Raw genomic sequence first — 17,592 nt, 5'->3', positions numbered from 1 at the left:
TAGTGAATTATCAAATGTGAGTGATCATGGAAACCCCTGAATTTACAGTCAGTTGGTCAGAAGTACAGCTGGCCTGGGGACCCTACTTGTGGCTGCCATCTTAAGTGAGGGCAGTCTTGTGGAGGACTAAGTCCTTAATTCAGGGGGTCTGCATCAACTCGAGTGGTTAGTGACAGAATTGAATTGCAGTACACCTAGCAGGTGTCAGATCAGTTGGGGGTTAAAATAGGATACCATTTTTTCCCCGCTGGAGAATTATTAAATACTAGTTCCTTAAAAGCAAAACAAGGGTGCCTGGGTGGCTCAGTCGGTTAAGCATCTGCCTTCAGCTCAGGTCATTATCCCAGGGTCCTGGGATTGAGCCCCATGTCAGGCTCCTGCTCAACAGGGAGTCTGCCTCTCCCTCTCCCTCTGCCCCTCCATCCCTCTCATGCTCTCTCTATCTCTATCTCTCCCTCTCAAATAAATAAATAAAATATTTTAAAAAATAAAAAAATAAAAATAAAATCAGATGGTTTCAGAAACTGCTCTGGCACAAATAGCAGAAAGAGCAGACACCACAAAGGAGATTCTAAAAGCAGATTTCAACTGGTATGGAAATTAATAAGCAATTCAAATGTTTAGAAATAAAGCCCATGTAACTTAGATCTGTATACTAATATCTGTACCTCTGCTTCTAAAGTTAACTTTGACTACCTTACCAACTTCCAAAAACACCTAATTTGTGCCAGATCCTGTGCTAGGCTCATGGGACATGGGTATGTCCCATGGGTCCTTACCCTCAAGGAATTCAGTCTGAATCTGTGCCAAACAAATATAATATGATAAATACGACGACAGAGATGTTATACAGGAGGGCACCTGGGTGGCTCAGTCAGTTAAGCATGTGACTCTTGGTTTTGGCTCAGGTCATGATCTCAAGGTCGTGGGATCAAGCCCTGCATTGGGCTCTGAGCTCAGCAAGGAGTCTGCTAAAGTTTCTCCCTCTCCCTCCACCCCTCCCTGTACTTGTTTTCTCTCTCTCTCTAATAAGTAAATAAATCTTAAAAAAAAAAAAGATGTTAAGAGAAGTAATGACATTTGGGTTGGGGATTGATGGGTAAGTAGATATTCACCAAGCAAAAGAAAGGCAAAAGGATATTCCACGGAGAGCTAACAGGCTAAGTAAAAACACAAAAGTGAGTATTATATACTATACTTGGGGGGAAAAAAGTAATCTGGTGAGGCTAGAGATTGGGAATAGCCAGAAAGTGGCAGGAAATAAGACTGGCAAAGTAGAGTGGGCCAAATTATAACAATCTTATTATCTCATATGAAGGAATTTGTATTTTATCATGTAAGTAATGAAAATTCACTAAAGCTTTTGCAATACCTTTACATCTTTCATAAAATATCCTTTGATCTAGGGCATGGGATTAGATATTACTTGTTAATTAAGTATGCCCTGAACTCAAACATCAGTTTAAAATTAGGAGAATCAGGAGAACTAGCAGTAGCATGAAATATTAGAAATATGTGGTAATGATCCATTTGTGGTATAAAATATTCCTTGTCATGGTTTTATGTTAGTAAATATGACAAAATTTGTTTAATAGTTCAGAAACAATTTACTGAGCACCTATCATGTTCCAAGATCTCTGCTAAGCATTAAGATCAGGAAGAGATGGCTCTGGTCCTCAAGGAGTTTACAATCTAGTAGGAGGAAATATAAACATTATTTTACCACTACTTAGAATGATCCTGTGCAAGTTGCTTCATTTCTGTAAACCTCGTTTTCCTTATCTATAAAATGAGAATAAAAATATCTACCTTATAGGGTCCTTGAGAGGATTAAATTAAAATGTACATAAAAATACCTAGCACAGTGACACACAGTTGGCATTTAATAAAGCTAGTTATTACTCTCTTATTGCCTAGTGGTATTGCTTTTGTAGAGATTAATTCAATTGCCAGTGAACCAATTTTATTCAGCAACCATTAAGTACATGCTATAAGCCTGCATTGCAGTAGGCACAAGGGATTCAAAGATGAATGATCTGTAATACACAAGATGTAATTTTACTTCAGATCATTTAGGGTATAATAATCATATTATTCTACCAGAATAAGAGTTAATGACACTGACATAACTAAAATACATTACTAAAGTAATACAAATATTTAATAGAAAGTAATTAAAATGGCTACTAATAGGCATTTTATGAACACTTTAAGAAAAGCTTTAAGGAATGGTTTAAAATGGTCACTGGTTATTTTCAACCAAAATTATCACAAAAATTTCAATACTGCAGTTGCAATGTATGACCAATTACATCTTTAACAACAACCATTCACACTCTTTTGTAAACTTAAATGGCATCCTAAATACAAACAGACCCAAAACTAAAACTGTAGTCAAAAGTTTACTTGGGCCAAGCCTTTTATCTGAAAGACAATAAAACATTCTAGTTAATATCTTTGAGGTCTTGCATTTACCTTTCAAGTATAAAGTTATATATTACACAGCAGGATAACCCAGATTTTCACTATTTCATATTTCCAAAATACTTACGGGTTATTAACTGAATGTTTATGATTTTTCCATCCAATTTTTGCAAACTGTTCAACTTTTGTTCCTGTAGGGAAACCAAACATCTATTAGTGGGTCAATGCCTTCCTATTGCTTATTAACAAACATTGCAATGGTACTCAGTGTCCTGCCAAATATTTCTACCTTTTCCCTGGTACACATTATCAGTACTGACAACTTCAACACTGATCCCTCACATAAATACTTCTTTAATTAAACTTGAGTATAGCTGAATCCACTAATAAGCATATGACATGAAAACAGTTCAAACTGGCCAATTCTACCTAGTATAACTAGAGTCCAATTTCAAAAAACAGAAAATATAGCCTGGGATTAACAGTGGATATAAGGCAGGAAAGCACTGCCAGAAATTTTTCAAGGAGTCTGCCAAAGCATCCCAATGCCCCTAGATTAAATAAATTTTACAACTCACATCCTCCAGGACCTGATCCTTCTCCTTCCTTATGATAAGCAAAAGGGTCTTCAGAAAAGTTACAGCATAACAAGAAATATGTATGTTTTTAAATTCCTTAACAGAAAGCTTAAAGATTAGTGTCAGGAAAACAAAAGCATACATTAAGAAAATAAAATATGAAAAAAAATTTTACTACTTTTTTTTTTAAAGATTTTGTATTTATTCAATTGAGAGAGAGCGCGAGCGAGAGAGAGAGAGCAAGAGCGCGAGCAGGGAGGAGGGTCTGAGGGAGAGGGAAAAGCAGACTCCCTACTGAGCAGGGTGCCCAACCTGGAGCTCGATCCCAAGACCTCAGGTTCATGACCTGAGCTGAAGGCAGATGCTTAACCAACTGAGCCACCCAAGCGCCCCCCCTCTTTTTTTACTACTTTTAAAAAGACAAAGCAGCATAAAATAGGTTTTGAATCCTGCTTTAGAGCCAGAAAGGCCAAGGACAGAAAAAGTCCACTGATAGGAGCTGATAATGTTATGTTAATGCACAGGAAAATGAAGAGTTCCCATTTCTGCTTCATCTCTATCTCCTCTGTCAGGAGGATGATCTTCAGAGCAGAAATGACATACATGGGCACCTGGGTGGCTCAGATGGTTAGGCGTCTGCCTTCGGCTCGGGTCATGATCCCGGGGTCCTGGGATCGAGTCCCACATCGGGCTCCCGGCTCAGCGGGGAGCCTTCTTCTCCCTCTGACCCTCTCCCCTCTCATGCTGTTTCTCTCTCGCTCGCTCTCTAAAAAATAAATAAAATCTTTAAAAAAAAAAAAATGACATACATATAATTCAGCAAATCTTGAAGAAAGTAGAGTCCATATTAGTGATCTCATACCAATAAGAGTGATGATCAGGAGGCAGCCAATATGGATTTAGTAAGAACAAGCCATAGTAGATTTATATCTTTTTTTGATTGGTTTGACTGGTAGATCAGATGAAACACAGTATCTGTGTATCAGCAAGAAAATTAAAATTCTTAGGACACCTTTTGGGACAAGGTAAGGAAATACTATAGTGTGTGTTTTGGTTTTTCTTTTATTTGGGGGGAGCACTTTGATGTTACTAAAAAATGAGGGGGGACACCTGGGTGGCCCGGTGGGTTAAGCATCTGCCTTCGGCTCAGGTCATGATCCCAGGGTCCTAGGATCGAGTTCCGTATGGGTCTCCCTGCTTAGCAGGGAGCCTGCTTCTCTCTCTGCCTGCAGCTCCCCTTGCTTGTGCTCGCTCTCTCTCTCTGACAAATAAAAATCTTTAAAAAAAATAAAAATTAAATAAAAATTTAAAAATGAGGGTTCTTCTGTCAAATAAGTTTAGATGATACTGGGTTAAACAAAGTTAAACATATTTCTTTACAGCAAGACACTCAGAGCCTTTATTATTATTACATGTGTATTATGTCTAAAAGAGGGTTAAAGGGGGACACCTGGGTGGCTCAGTCAGTTAAGTGTCTACCCTCGGCTCAGGTCATGATCCCAGAGTCCTGGGATTGAGTCCTGCATCAGGCTCCCTGCTCAATGGGGAGTCTGCTTCTCCCTCTGCCCCTCCCCCCTACGCGTGCTTGCTCTTTCTCTCTCTCTCTCAAAAATAAATAAATAAAATCTTTAAAAATAAAATTAAATTAAAAAATAAAACTACCACCGGGAAGAGAAAGACTCCCCCACAAATGTGAAAATACTGAACAATATTACTACAGATCAAAGCATGACTGCAGGAAGGGTCTGAAAAGTACAGCAAATTCAAGGTGGTAATCTTTGAAAAGCATAGCTCTGGGAGAAAAAAAAGGGGGCAAAAAGAAAGGGAAAGGTGCCCTTTGGTAGCTGGATAGTGAAAGAGGAAAGAAGCAAAAGGGGAAATCTTTAGGGTCCTGCAAGACAAAAAAGAGAGAGAGAGAGAGAAATCAGAGGACACACAACCCATCTTTCAAAAAAAATCCACTACAGATATAAGACATTACTACACTGACATAAGAGGGAGCCATAGAACCAGGAATCACCCCAAATCACAATGCAATAAAAAAACTAATTAAGTAATTCCATTTAAATGAAATGTTCAGAATATGCAAATCCATAAAAACAGAAAGCAGACAGTGGTTTCCAAGGAGGAGAGGAGAGGGAGAGGGTAATGGAGAGGACCGCTAATGGGTATGGGGCTTCCTTTTGGGGTGATGAAAATGTTCTGAAATTAGGTAGTGGCAATGGTTGCATAACTCTGAATATAGTAAAAATCACTGAATTGTACACTTTAAAAGAGTGACTTTTGGGGTGCCTGGGTGGCTCAGTTGGTTAAGCGACTGCCTTTGGCTCAGGTCATGATCCTGGAGTCCCGGGATCGAGTCCCGCATTGGGCTGCCTGCTCAGCAGGGAGCCTGCTTCTCCCTCTGACCCTCCCCCCTCTCATGCTCTCTCTCTCTCTCTCATTCTCTCTCTCAAATAAATAAATAAAATCTTTAAAAAAAATAAAAATAAAAATAAAAGAGTGACTTTTATGGGATGTGAATTATACCTCAATAAAGTTGTCATTAAAAAGAAAGAAAATGGGGACGCCTGGGTGGCTCAGTTGGTTAGGCGACTGCCTTCGGCTCAGGTCTTGATCCTGGAGTTCCGGGATCGAGTCCCACATCAGGCTCTCTGCTCAGCAGGGAGTCTGCTTCTCCCTCTGACCCTCCCCCCTCTCATGTTCTCTCTATCTCATTCTCTCTCTCAAATAAATAAACAAAATCTTTAAAAAAAAAAAAAAGAAAGAAAGAAAATGTATTAAATTTCCAACTCAAAAACTAGAAAAACAACTGAAGTAAACTAAAAGAAAGCACAAAGAAGATAAAAGCAGAAATTAATTTGGTAAAGAATAAAAAGAGCAGACATAATCAAGATCCTGTTATTTTGAAAAATTTAACAAATAAACTACTACTAATTTAAAAGGAAAGCAGGAATACACAAAAATAAGAAATAACAAGAGAGGGGCACCTGGGTGGCTCAGCTGGTTGAGCATCTGACTCAGTTTCAGCTCAGGTCGTGATCTCAGAGTCTTGGGATCCAGCAGCAAGACAGGCTCACCACTCAGTGGGGAGTCTGCTTGAGATTCTCTCCCTCTTCCTCTGCCCCTCCCCCTGTTCATGCTCACATACTCTCTCTATCTCTCTCTCAAATAAATAAATAAATCTTTAAAAAAAATAACAGGAGGGAAATACCATTGATAGAAATAAGTTTTAAAGTTGTAAAAGACTACTTTTCAGACTTCTATACAAAGATTTGGAAATCTAAATGAAATGGATAATTTCCTAGAGATATATAGACTGCCCAAAACGACCTCACTAAAGATAAGATGTTCAAACATAAAGAAATATATAAATTACCAAGCAACTACCAAAAAGAAAAAAAAAGAAAGAAAAACAGGCCGAGATGTTTTCACAGGGAATTCTACCAAACCTACAAAGATCAGGTAGTCCCAATACTCCACAAATTGTATCAGAGCATTAAAAGTAAAGAAAGGCTTCCTATTTCTTTTTATAAAGCAAGTATAAAATTAATACAACTTGGTATTAAAACAAAGAAAAAAGAAAAGGAAAAAGATAAGGAAAAAAGACAGGAAAAAAAGAAAATTATACATCAATATCACTTATGAATATTGATTTAAAGTACTAAATAAAATAGTGACAGAATCTAACCCCCCACTAAAAAAAAAAAAAAATCAATACATCATGACCAAGTGGCATTCATTCCAGAAATGCAAAGTTGGTTCAATATCAGCAATCCGTTAATAAAATATTCTAATAACAGATCTAAATGAGGGACATAATGCAATTAATTCAACAGATGCTGGAAAAAGCCTTTAACAAAATACAATTTCCCATTCCTGAAAGATAAAAAAAAACCTCAAGAAAACAACTGACGAATACTTTCTGAACACAACAAAATTATATATATATAAAAGATCCTGAAGCCAGCAGCCAGAATCAAGTTACTTAATGGGATAATAACATCCCCCATAATGGATTGTTATGAGAATCGAATAAGACAATATAGGTATGGGAATTCATTCAACAAATATTTATTGAGTATCTACATATGCTAGGGACTGTAGAAGAGAAAGGAAAAAACAAACAAAACAATTTTCTTCTGTCTAGATTACATGCCAAGCACTGTACTAAGCTGGGTATATTGAAAGTAAATAAAACAGACAGGGATCCTGCTTTGATGGAGTTTACAGAATAATGAGGAAGACAAAAATTAAACAAATAAAACCACACACAAAATATATATGAATATAAACAGTGCTAGATGCTATGAAGGAAAGCAATAGGGGGCTATCTATGAACGAGAATAACAGGAGGGACCTACTTCAATTTGAATGGTCAAAGACAGCCTTTCTTTGAAGATTAATTAATTACAGAATACCTGTTTTGTGCCAGGCACTGTTCTCAATAACAGTCAATGAACAGGGAATAAAACAAAAATCAGTGGCCTTATGGAACTTAGATTCTGGCTGGAAGAGACAGTCAGTAAGAAAAAATACATATGCCAGATTTTTATAAGTGTTACATAAAATAGTAAAGCCAGAGACAGAGGATAGGGAGTTCTGGGAAAGAGGATGATGAAAGAAGCAGATGACAATACTTAAGCAAAACCTGATTGAAATAAGGGAGCTAGCACTGATGAGATCTTAGGGTAGAGCATTCCAGAAGTGGAAAGGGCAAGGCCCTGCCTGAAGTAGGAATGTGCTTATTGTTTTCAAAAACAGAAAGGATAATGTGGTGAAAGAAAAAAAATGGTAAGAGATGAGGTCAGAAAGCTAAGGAGGGTGGGGGACCAGATTGTGTAGAAGTTTGCAGGCTATAGTAAGACTTCTAAGTTTCAATCTGAACATGATGAGAGCACATGCAGAATTTTGAGCAGAGGAGTGAAATGATCTGCCTTATATGTTAAACACACTGCTCTGAAGCAGGATTTAGACTCTAATATAGCTGTTAAGTACAGCGTTGTCCTTCCCCCTGCTCAAAATAAAGTTGTTTCTTAACTATAACTGTCTGCTATACTCCTGTAGCAGCCAGGGATGCTTGGTCTCATACATGTCAATAAAACTAAATATTGATTTGACTGGTGATTCTTGAATTAAAAAACAAAAAACAAAACAGACAAACAAAACACTGCTCCGGCTATAAAGTGAAGATTTGCCTGTAGAGATACATAAGCAAAAGCAGAAAAAGTTAGGACTCCTACAATCCAAGTGAGAAATGATGGTGGCTTGCACTATAGTATAAGTGGTAGAAAGGGTAAGAAATGGATATTGAAAAATGAGTGAAAACGTTTGTCAATACAGTGAATGTCAAGTTCAAGTAGAATCAAGAACAGCTTCAAGGTTTTTGGCCAAAGGTCCTAGAAAGATGGAGTTACCATTTATTGAATGGGGAAAACTTCAGGAAGAACAGAGGGAAAAGGGAATTCAGGGAAAGAATTAGGACTTCAGTTTTAGACCTATTAAATTTGAGATGCCTCTTTGACATCCAAGTGGAGATACTTTTGTAAAGTGTTGGATATATGAAACAAGTTTTTTTTGTTTTGTTTTTTTCTTTTAAGACCTAAAGGATGGGGGTGCCTGAGTGGCTCAGTCAGTTAAGCATCTGACTCTTGATCTCAGCTCTGGTCTTGATCTCAGGGTTGTGAATTCAAGTCCCATCTTAAAAAACAAAAAAAAAGGATGAGGACAGCTGACCTTGAAAGAATGGAGTAAAGAGCACTGTAGCCAAAGGGAAGGGAATATGAGAGTCTAAGGCAGAAAACAGTTTGGCTTACTGAAGACACTGATAAAAAGGCCAATGTGCTTAAACCCAGGAGACTATACAACCAGAATGAAAACAATAAGAAATTATTTTTTAAAATACACAGTCTCATTATTATACAATAACAAATAATGAATACACATTTTGGTACCTAAATGCCACAGACTGTGTCCCTGACAAAATTCATATGTTGAAGCCCTAACCCTGAGTGTGACGGTATTTGGAAACGGGACTACTGGGAGGTAATTAGGGTAGACGAGGTCATGAGGGTGAGGCCTTCATGATGAGTTAGTGACCTTACAATAATCCTTTTAAGAAGGGGAAGAGAAAGATGTTTCCTTTTCTCACTCTGTCTCTCTCATTCTCTTTCTCTCTCTCCCTGCACCTGCACAAAAGAAGAGGTCATCTGAGTACACATGAATCTGAGTACACATGAATCTGAGTACACATGAATCGAGGGCAGCCAGCTACAAGCCAAAGGAAAAGACCTCAGAATAAAAGCTATCTTGCACCTTGATCTTGGACTTCCCAGCCTCTAGAACTGTGAGAAATAAATTTTTGTTGTTTGAGCCACCCAGTCTATGATATTTTGTTATAGCAGCCCAAGCAGACTAATATACTGGAATTGGGGTTACACTAAACAAAAAATGTAAAATATGTGGATGGTTTTGGAAACAGGAGGTGGTTATAAAGAAACTGCTAGTGAAAGCCTAAAGTGCCTTAAAGAAACTATTACTAGAAGCCTCCAGATCCTTTGAGGATGCTGTTGGTGAGGGTTTGCAAAATGACAAAACCTTACTGAAGACTAGAGGAAAGGAAATCCTTGCTACAATAGAAGCAGAAATTATAATAACACTATTATCTGCAGTTATGTGAAAATTAGATAATAAGGAAAATATTGAAGGTGCCACATGGTTTCTTCTTGCTGTTTATAGTAAAAATCTATATTGCTATATAGAGGAGAGGGCTATTAAACAAAAAGAATTCAGGACTTGATGATTTTGAAAATTCAAGCTTCTCAAATGGGAAGAGATGCTAAAATTAAGAAATGGCCTTTGAGCAAAGATCAAATCCAGGGCACTGCCAGGAAAAAATGGTCCAAAGATGAGGCCCAGGGTGTGACAAATCTTTTGTTAAAGATCTCAGATCAGGGGCGCCTGGGTGGCTCAGCTGTTAAGTGTCTGCCTTCGGCTCAGGTCATGATCCCAGGGTCCTGGGATCGAGCCCCGCATCAGGCTCCCTGCTCCGTGGGAAGCCCGCTTCTCCCTCTCCCACTCCCCCTGATTGTGTTCCCTCTCTCGCTGTGTCTCTCTCTGTCAAATAAATAAATAAAATCCTTTAAAAAAATTTTTTTTAATTAAAAAAAAAAGATCTCAGATCAAAAGTGATGCCTCAGAATATAGTTCGAACAGAAAAAAAGCCCTCTAAAGAGAAAAGGGCTGCGCCTCACAAATCCTCTCATGATTGATTAAGAACTACAAGGAAGCTTAAGAATATTGTCCCTCAGCCATCTCAGAAAAGACCCAAGGAAGGAGAGCTTATCTCAAAGGGATTTGTAGGTGTAGCTTTTTGTCTAATGGAGTGACCTAAGATGATTCACAAGAGACCCACAAAATTCTTAAGAATAATCTACAGAGACCATTCTCGAGTATTAACATTCTATTTTTTACCTCGTAGGTGGTTTTGATCACAGTGAGGAGCTCTATGAGAATTCACTAAGCTGTATATTTATGTTTTGTGTACTTTTCTGTATTGAGTTTTAATACCCAGCACTGAAAATGTTTTGACTTTAAAAAAATGCTGGGTTCAACCCACTAACTTGATTCCATCATTTCCTAGCAGGTCACAACCCACAGACTGAAAAATCTAGGGTAAGAGCTGTGGTAGTGAAAGGAACTGGAAGGAAGAAACACTGGGAGTCTGCAGTTAGAATTGACAGGACATAATGAGGGACTGGAATAGGGGAAAAGGCCGGAGAAGTGTCAAAGATGATTTCATGTTTCTGCTTTGAACATCTGAACGGATGGAAGTGCCACTTACTGAGACGAGGAAACTAGAAAAGGAACAAGTTTAAAATTATGGGAGAACAAAGTTAAGAGTCTACATCTGAACATGTTAAATTTGGGACGCCTGAGTGGCTCTGTCGGTTAAGCGTCTGCCTTCAGCTCAGGTCATGATCCCAGGGTCCTGGGATCGAGCCCTGGCATCGGGCTCCTTGCTCAGCAGGGAGCCTGCTTCTCCTTCTGCCTGCCGCACCCCCTGCTTGGGCTCTCTCTCTGACAAAAAAAAAAAAAAAATCTTTAAAAAAATAAAAATGAACATGTTAAATTTGAGATGCCTATTAAAGATACAAGCAGAGATCTAAGATGCCAACTGGATATGGGAGTACAGAGGCCATCACTGGCCCCCCTCTTCCCATAAGTATATCACTTTGTTTTTTTTTTTCCTCACAGGACTAATAATTACCTGAAATTATCTTCATTTTTTTCATATTGTCTGTCCCAAACTAGAAATTTAAGCAAAAATTTCACATCTCATCTGCTTATTGATAGCTTGTGAATGAATGCACTAACATACTTAAGTATTTTTCCCTCTTAAATGTCCTTTTAGGTCTGTCTTTGTAGTTTCCTACCACAAAAGAAATGAAATATATTTCCCTATCCCTTGATTCCAAGTTTGCCATGTAACTTGCTTTGGTCAACAGCCTAAGTCTCAAAAGGCTTTACATGTTGCAAATTACTCTCTTGTCCTGCTGTCACCATGAAAAGGACATGCCAGGGCCGGCTCTCTGGTCCCAGGAGGAGGAGAGACATATGACCCTGACAAACAAGAGTGGAACAGAGCTTCCAACCACCTTATTTAGCCATATGATTAACCCAAATAAGGCTGAGCTCAGCTTAGATGAGCTGATTCCCAATCTACTAACTTGTAAACTATAATAATAAATAATTATTTTTTTAAATCACTGAGTTTTGGCATAGTTTATTACAAAGCAATAGCAAATTGATATACTGCTATAGTCCAATGCCTAGAACAGTGCCTAGAATATAATGAGAGCTCAAATAATATTTTAATTGAAAAGGAAATGGACAAGGAATAGCCAAAGAGGTAAGAAAAACCAGGAGAATGAGGTGTCATGAAAGCCAAGAGAAGAGTATGTTTCAAGAAGGAAGTGGTCAAAGGGATTAATGGTGCTGAGGTCTGTTAAATTAGGATTAAAATGTATGTACTGGATATGGCAACATGGTGTTCAATGGTAGCCTTGAGAAAGGAGGGAAGCCAGACTGGAATGGACTGAGTTTAAAAATGTAGAAAATAGCTTTAGGAAAGAAAATTCTCCTGGCCAAAAACTGGCAATGCTCCTCCCAGCATTCTTCTCTGAAGACTTTTTTCCTTTCTAATTATTTGATCTATCAAACAACCTGGGATATTTTTCCTAGAGAGAATAGGAATGTTGAACTTTTGAGTATAATCATTTCCTTTCTTATCTAATAGTACACAGCAAGGCACTGGTTCAGGGTCATACAATTAAAAAAAAATCCCATCTGCACTATCCCATGCTTTAACTCACTGTCTAAGGCAAGCCAATCATTGATCATCAGTCAAAAAATTAGGATGTAAACCTATAAAATGCAAATCAACTATGAAATTTAAATCTAATAAAACATTATGGAATGACAGATGATGGATTCTTGGTGAATTCAAGTACTAAGAATTGAATTTGGCTATATAGGGCGCCTGGGTGGCTCAGTTGGTTAAGCGACTGCCTTCGGCTCGGGTCATGATCCTGGAGTCCCGGGATCGAGTCCCGCATCGGGCTCCCTGCTCAGCAGGGAGCCTGCTTCTCCCTCTGACCCTCCCCCCTCTCATGTGCTCTCTCTCATTCTCTCTCTCAAATAAATAAATAAAATCTTAAAAAATAAATTAATTAATTAAATAAAATAAATTTGGCTATATAAACATATTACCAACAGCATGCTTTAAGTGTCATCATATTCAGAACTTAGAAACCTCAATTTTAATTCATGATTAAAGGGGACAAGATTTTTGTTATTTTTCCTATTTCAATTTCTTGGCATGGATCATTCTAGGTACTTCCCATATGATGTCTTATATATAATACTTTCTCTACAACTAAACCCTTTGTGGACTATTTCTTCAATTTAATTCAAAAACCATTTTATATTTTATATATCTTGGCATTGTCCACAGATCCTGAATAAATTCTTGTTGTTTCTCATCACATGCATACAACTACCAATAGACCTTAAAATTTTTTTAACATACCATATTTTTCCATGTGCTCTTTCCCAGCACACGCAAACATCTGAGGAGCAACTGGTTTGGCAGACAATCCATATTTATTGATCAGGACCTCAAGATGTTTATCAATTGGGTTGGTCCTATGTGAAGACTAAGAGAGAGGAAAAAAAATCAATAAGTACTTGATATGATAAGGGTCTCATTCAACTCTTACACTGTAATAGTTGCATATTCTAAGACATATGCATATTCTAAGCACATAGTAAAGCAAAAATAAGCAATGTGAATAAAATCAGTCAGGAAATGCTTTGCAAGGAAACATGGAAAGGAAAAATAATCAAGTGAAGTATTAATTTTTCATGAAATATTTATAAAGAATCCAGTAGGGTGTGCTCCTGGACAGCTCAGTCGATTAAGCGCCCAACTCTTGGTTTCAGCTCAGGTTATAATCTCACGGTGTGGGATCGAGCCAGCATGGGGCTCTGCACTCAGCATGGAGTCTGCTTTGGATTCTCTCTCCCTCTCCCTCTTGCTCTCTCTCTCTCAAATAAATAAATAAATAAAATCTTTAAAAATAATAATAATAAAATAAAAATAAAGAAAGAATCCAGTAGGTACCCATAACTACTCAAGGTGCTGGGGATAAAATAGTGAACAAAACAGATAAAGCCTCTGCTCATCTAGCATTTACATCTGTGGCAGGGAGGGGGCAAAAGGTGATGAAGATAAAAATAAATTAAAATGTAAATAGGGGCGCCTGGGTGCCTCAGTCAGTTGAGCGTCTGACTCTTGATTTCAGCTCAGGTCATGATCTGAGGGTTGTGGGATCAAGCCCTGCCTCAGCTCCATGCTCAGTGCAGAGTCTGCTTGTCCCTCTCCTGCTCCTCCCACTCACTTACTCTCTCACTCTCAAATAAATAAATAAATAAATCATTTTTAAAAATTTAAATAATAATGCTATAAAGAAGAATAAATCCAAGTAAGAGAATAAAGACTGAAGGTAGGAAGTGCTACTTTATACACAACTGTCAGGGAGGTCTCATCGACAAAATGGTGTTTGAGCAGGAATGTGAAGCAGTAAGGGGTAAGTCATTTGGGCAACCTTGGGGAGGAGCATTCTAGGCAGAGGGAACAGCAACAAAAAAGATCCTAAGGCAGGAGCATGCTTGGGTGTTTGAGAAAAGAAGTGAATTAAGATTAAAATAAAGCAATATTCAGAGAGTATAATCACCTTTGTTTCCGTGGTTCTAGAGTACAAGAACATAGTTCCTACTACTAATATTCCACAAAGGGAAAGCTAACAGTTTCTTCTCAGTTTACCTACTAGATTATGAACTCCCTGAAGTCATGAATTCTTTTTCATACACCTTTGTACAGATACCCAGTGCCTAGCATATGGACTGCCACATAGTAAACATTCTACAAATAATTGTTGAATGAATAAACGAAGATTATTTTTTGGTGCACAAGACAAAAAATATTCTGCTTGAGAAAAGAATGATAAATATATCTGTTGAATAAGAAAAAAAAGATATATATTATAAATCCTAAAAGCAAGACAAAACACCAGAGATATAGTTAATGAGCTTATAAAACAACTAATGTGAAATTACCAAAAAAAAAAAAATCTCAACAGAAGACAAAGAAAAAAAAGGAACAAAGAAGATATTGAACAAAAAGAAAACAAGTAGCAAGACAGTAGATTTAAACCAGTGTTGTCCTAGGAAATGCTTAATAACAGGCTCACAAGGGTGGAAGAGACCTAACTGATATATTTACCAAATTTTGTTGTGTAAATACTCCTACCACAGCTAATTTAAATCACTGAAAGCAAAGATGAGGAGATATGCACAATCAAATCTTGCAAGCTAGTATGAGCCAGAGGTATCAGTTTCAGCTAACCACTAATTTAAACCCTATATATCAATAACCATATTAAATGAAAAGATATAAAAAGCCCAATTAAAAGGCAGAGATTGATATATTGCTAAAAGCAAGACCCAACTATATGTTGCCTACAAAAATCTAATTCAAAAACCACAGTGAAATATCACCTAACACCTGTTAGAATGGCTATTATCAAAAAGTCAAGAAATAACAAGTGTAGGTGAGGATGTGGAGAAAAGGGAAATTTGTGCTCTATTGGTGCTCATGTAAATCTCAGCCACTATGAAAAATAGTATGGAAGTTCCTCAAAAAATTTTTTAAAAACTACCATATGATTCAGCAATTCCACTTCCGTGTATTTATCTAAAGAAAACAAAAACACTAACTCTAAAAAATATATGCATCCCCATGTTGTTGACTGCAGCATTATTTACAACAGTCAAGATATGGAAACAACCTAAATGCCCACCAATGGATGAATGGATAAAGAAAATGCAGGGTGGGGGCACCTGAGTGGCACAGTCAGTTAAGTGTATGACTCTTGGTTTCCGCTCAGGTTGTGACCTCGAGATCATGATCTTCAGGTCATGAGATCAAGGCCCACAGTGGGCTCCATGCTCAGTAGGGAGTCTGCTTAAGATTCTCTCCTCTCGGGCGCCTGGGTGGCTCAGTCGTTAAGCATCTTCCTTCGGCTCAGGTCATGATCCCAGGGTCCTGGGATCGAGCCCCGCGTCGGGCTCCCTGCTCAGCAGAAAGCCTGCTTCTCCCTCTCCCACTCCCCCTGCTTGTGTTCCTGCTCTCGCTATCTCTCTCTCTGTCAAATAAGTAAATAAAATCTTAAAAAAAAAAAAAGATTCTCTCCTCTCTCCCTTTGCCCCTCCCCCCTTCTATCTCTCTCTCTCTCTCTCTCTCAAATAAATCTTTAAAAATAAAAGAAAAATGTGGGGGGGCATATATACATACATATATATATAATGGAATGTTATTTGGCCATGAAAAAGAATGAAATCCTGGGGCACCTGGCTGGCTCCGTTAGTAGAGCATGCAACTCATGATCTCAGGGTTATGAATTCAAGCCCCATATTGGGTGTAGAGATAACTTAGAAAAAAATAAGAAGAGGAATGAAATCTTGCCATTTATGATAACATGGATAGAACTTGAGACATTATGCTAAGTGCAATAGGTTAGAGAATGACAAATACCGTATGATATCACTTATATGTGGAATCTAAAAAAATAAATAAGGGGCGCCTGGGTGGCTCAGTGGGTTAAGCATTTGACTCTTGATTTCAGCTCAGGTCATGATCATGAGATCGGGCCCTGTGTTAGGCTCCACATTCAGCAGGGAGTCTGCTTGAGATTCTGTCCCTCTGCCTCTGCCCCTCCCCACCACTCGCACATGCATGCATGCTTTCTCTCTTTCAAATAAATAAATCTTTTAAAATTAATTAATTAATTAAGCTCATAGATACAGAGAATGGACTGGTAGTTTTCAGAGGCAGAGGACAGAAGGTAGGCAAAATAGATGAAGGTAGTCAAAAGGTACAACTTCCAGTTATAAAAAAGTCATAGGGGCAGGGCCTGGCTGGCTCAGTCAGTACAGCATGCAACTCTTGATCTCAGGGTTGTGAGTCCAGGCCCCACACTGGGTATAGAGGTTTCTTAAAAATAAAATCTTTTAAAAAGTTATGGAGATATAATGTACAACATGATGACTATAGTCAATAATACTGCATTGTATATTCAAAAACTGCTAAGACTGTAAATCTTAAAAGTTCTCATCGTAAGAAAACAAGTCTACCTGCCTCATGATCTTGTGTAAAACTGACAGGACTAGAGCCACTTTAAAACAGAGTTGGAGGGTGCCTGGGTGGCTCAGTTGGTTAAGTGACTGCCTTCGGCTCAGGTCATGATCCCAGGGTCCTGGGATCGAGTCCCGCATGGGGCTCCCTGCTCAGCAGGGAGCCTGCTTCTCCCTCTGACCCTCTCCCCTCTCGTGCTGTTTCTCTCTCACTCACTCTCTAATAAATAAATAAATAAATAAATATTTTTAAAAATTAAAAATAAAATAAATAAATAAAACAGAGTTGGAGCAGACATTGTAGAGAAACCGCCTTACTTGCTTTTGTTTGAACTGGCTGAAACCTTCTGGACAAAATGGTAATTATGTTAAGCAATTGTTTGAGAAGTCACCAGGAGAACAGACACCCTGATTACAAGACTGATTGTTAGGGACTTCCTGGGGGAAAAGTCAACAGTTAATGTATAACCCAGAGTAATTTGGCTTGTAAACATAAATAGAAAACCTTTTTTCCCCTTTCATTCAACTCAGGTAATTGCTTCCTACCTCTTCCTCTAAAAACCTGTTGCTTTCACCCGACAAGTGGGAATCCTATTTGGGTATTTACTTGAATTTGTCCTCCCCACACTGCAATTCTTTAATCCCAAATAAATGCTCATTTGCCTCTCAAAAAAAAATCTATAACTATATTTGGTGACAAACATTAACCAGACTTACTGTGGTGATCATTTCACAATATATGCAAACATTGAATCATTATGTTGTATACCTGAAACTAATATAATTGTGTATGTCAATTATACCTCAATTAAAAAAAAAACCTAAATCAAACATA

At 38.0% G+C, this 17,592-nt stretch overlaps 1 protein-coding gene and 1 non-coding gene across 4 annotated transcripts in view; one reads left to right on the top strand and one right to left on the bottom strand.

Moving 5' to 3' along the window:
- SCP2 (sterol carrier protein 2) overlaps positions 1-17,592 on the bottom strand; it is a 112,124-nt gene that overhangs the window by 65,156 nt on the left and 29,376 nt on the right. For all 3 annotated transcript variants that reach the window (XM_044914514.1, XM_044914515.1, XM_044914516.1), the window contains 2 exons: positions 13,093-13,219; positions 2,552-2,615 (listed from right to left, as the gene is read on the bottom strand). In XM_044914514.1, coding sequence (XP_044770449.1) covers positions 2,552-2,615; positions 13,093-13,219 — 191 coding nt within the window. The remainder of the gene's footprint in view (positions 1-2,551; positions 2,616-13,092; positions 13,220-17,592) is intronic.
- LOC123324733 lies at positions 7,965-8,096 on the top strand. The gene has a single exon (XR_006540000.1). It is a non-coding gene; the product is annotated as a small nucleolar RNA SNORA63 (small nucleolar RNA).

This window comes from Neomonachus schauinslandi, chromosome 4 (genome assembly GCF_002201575.2).
Source record: "Neomonachus schauinslandi chromosome 4, ASM220157v2, whole genome shotgun sequence".
NCBI lineage: Eukaryota > Metazoa > Chordata > Mammalia > Carnivora > Phocidae > Neomonachus > Neomonachus schauinslandi.
This window is presented reverse-complemented; position numbering and strand designations above follow the sequence as displayed.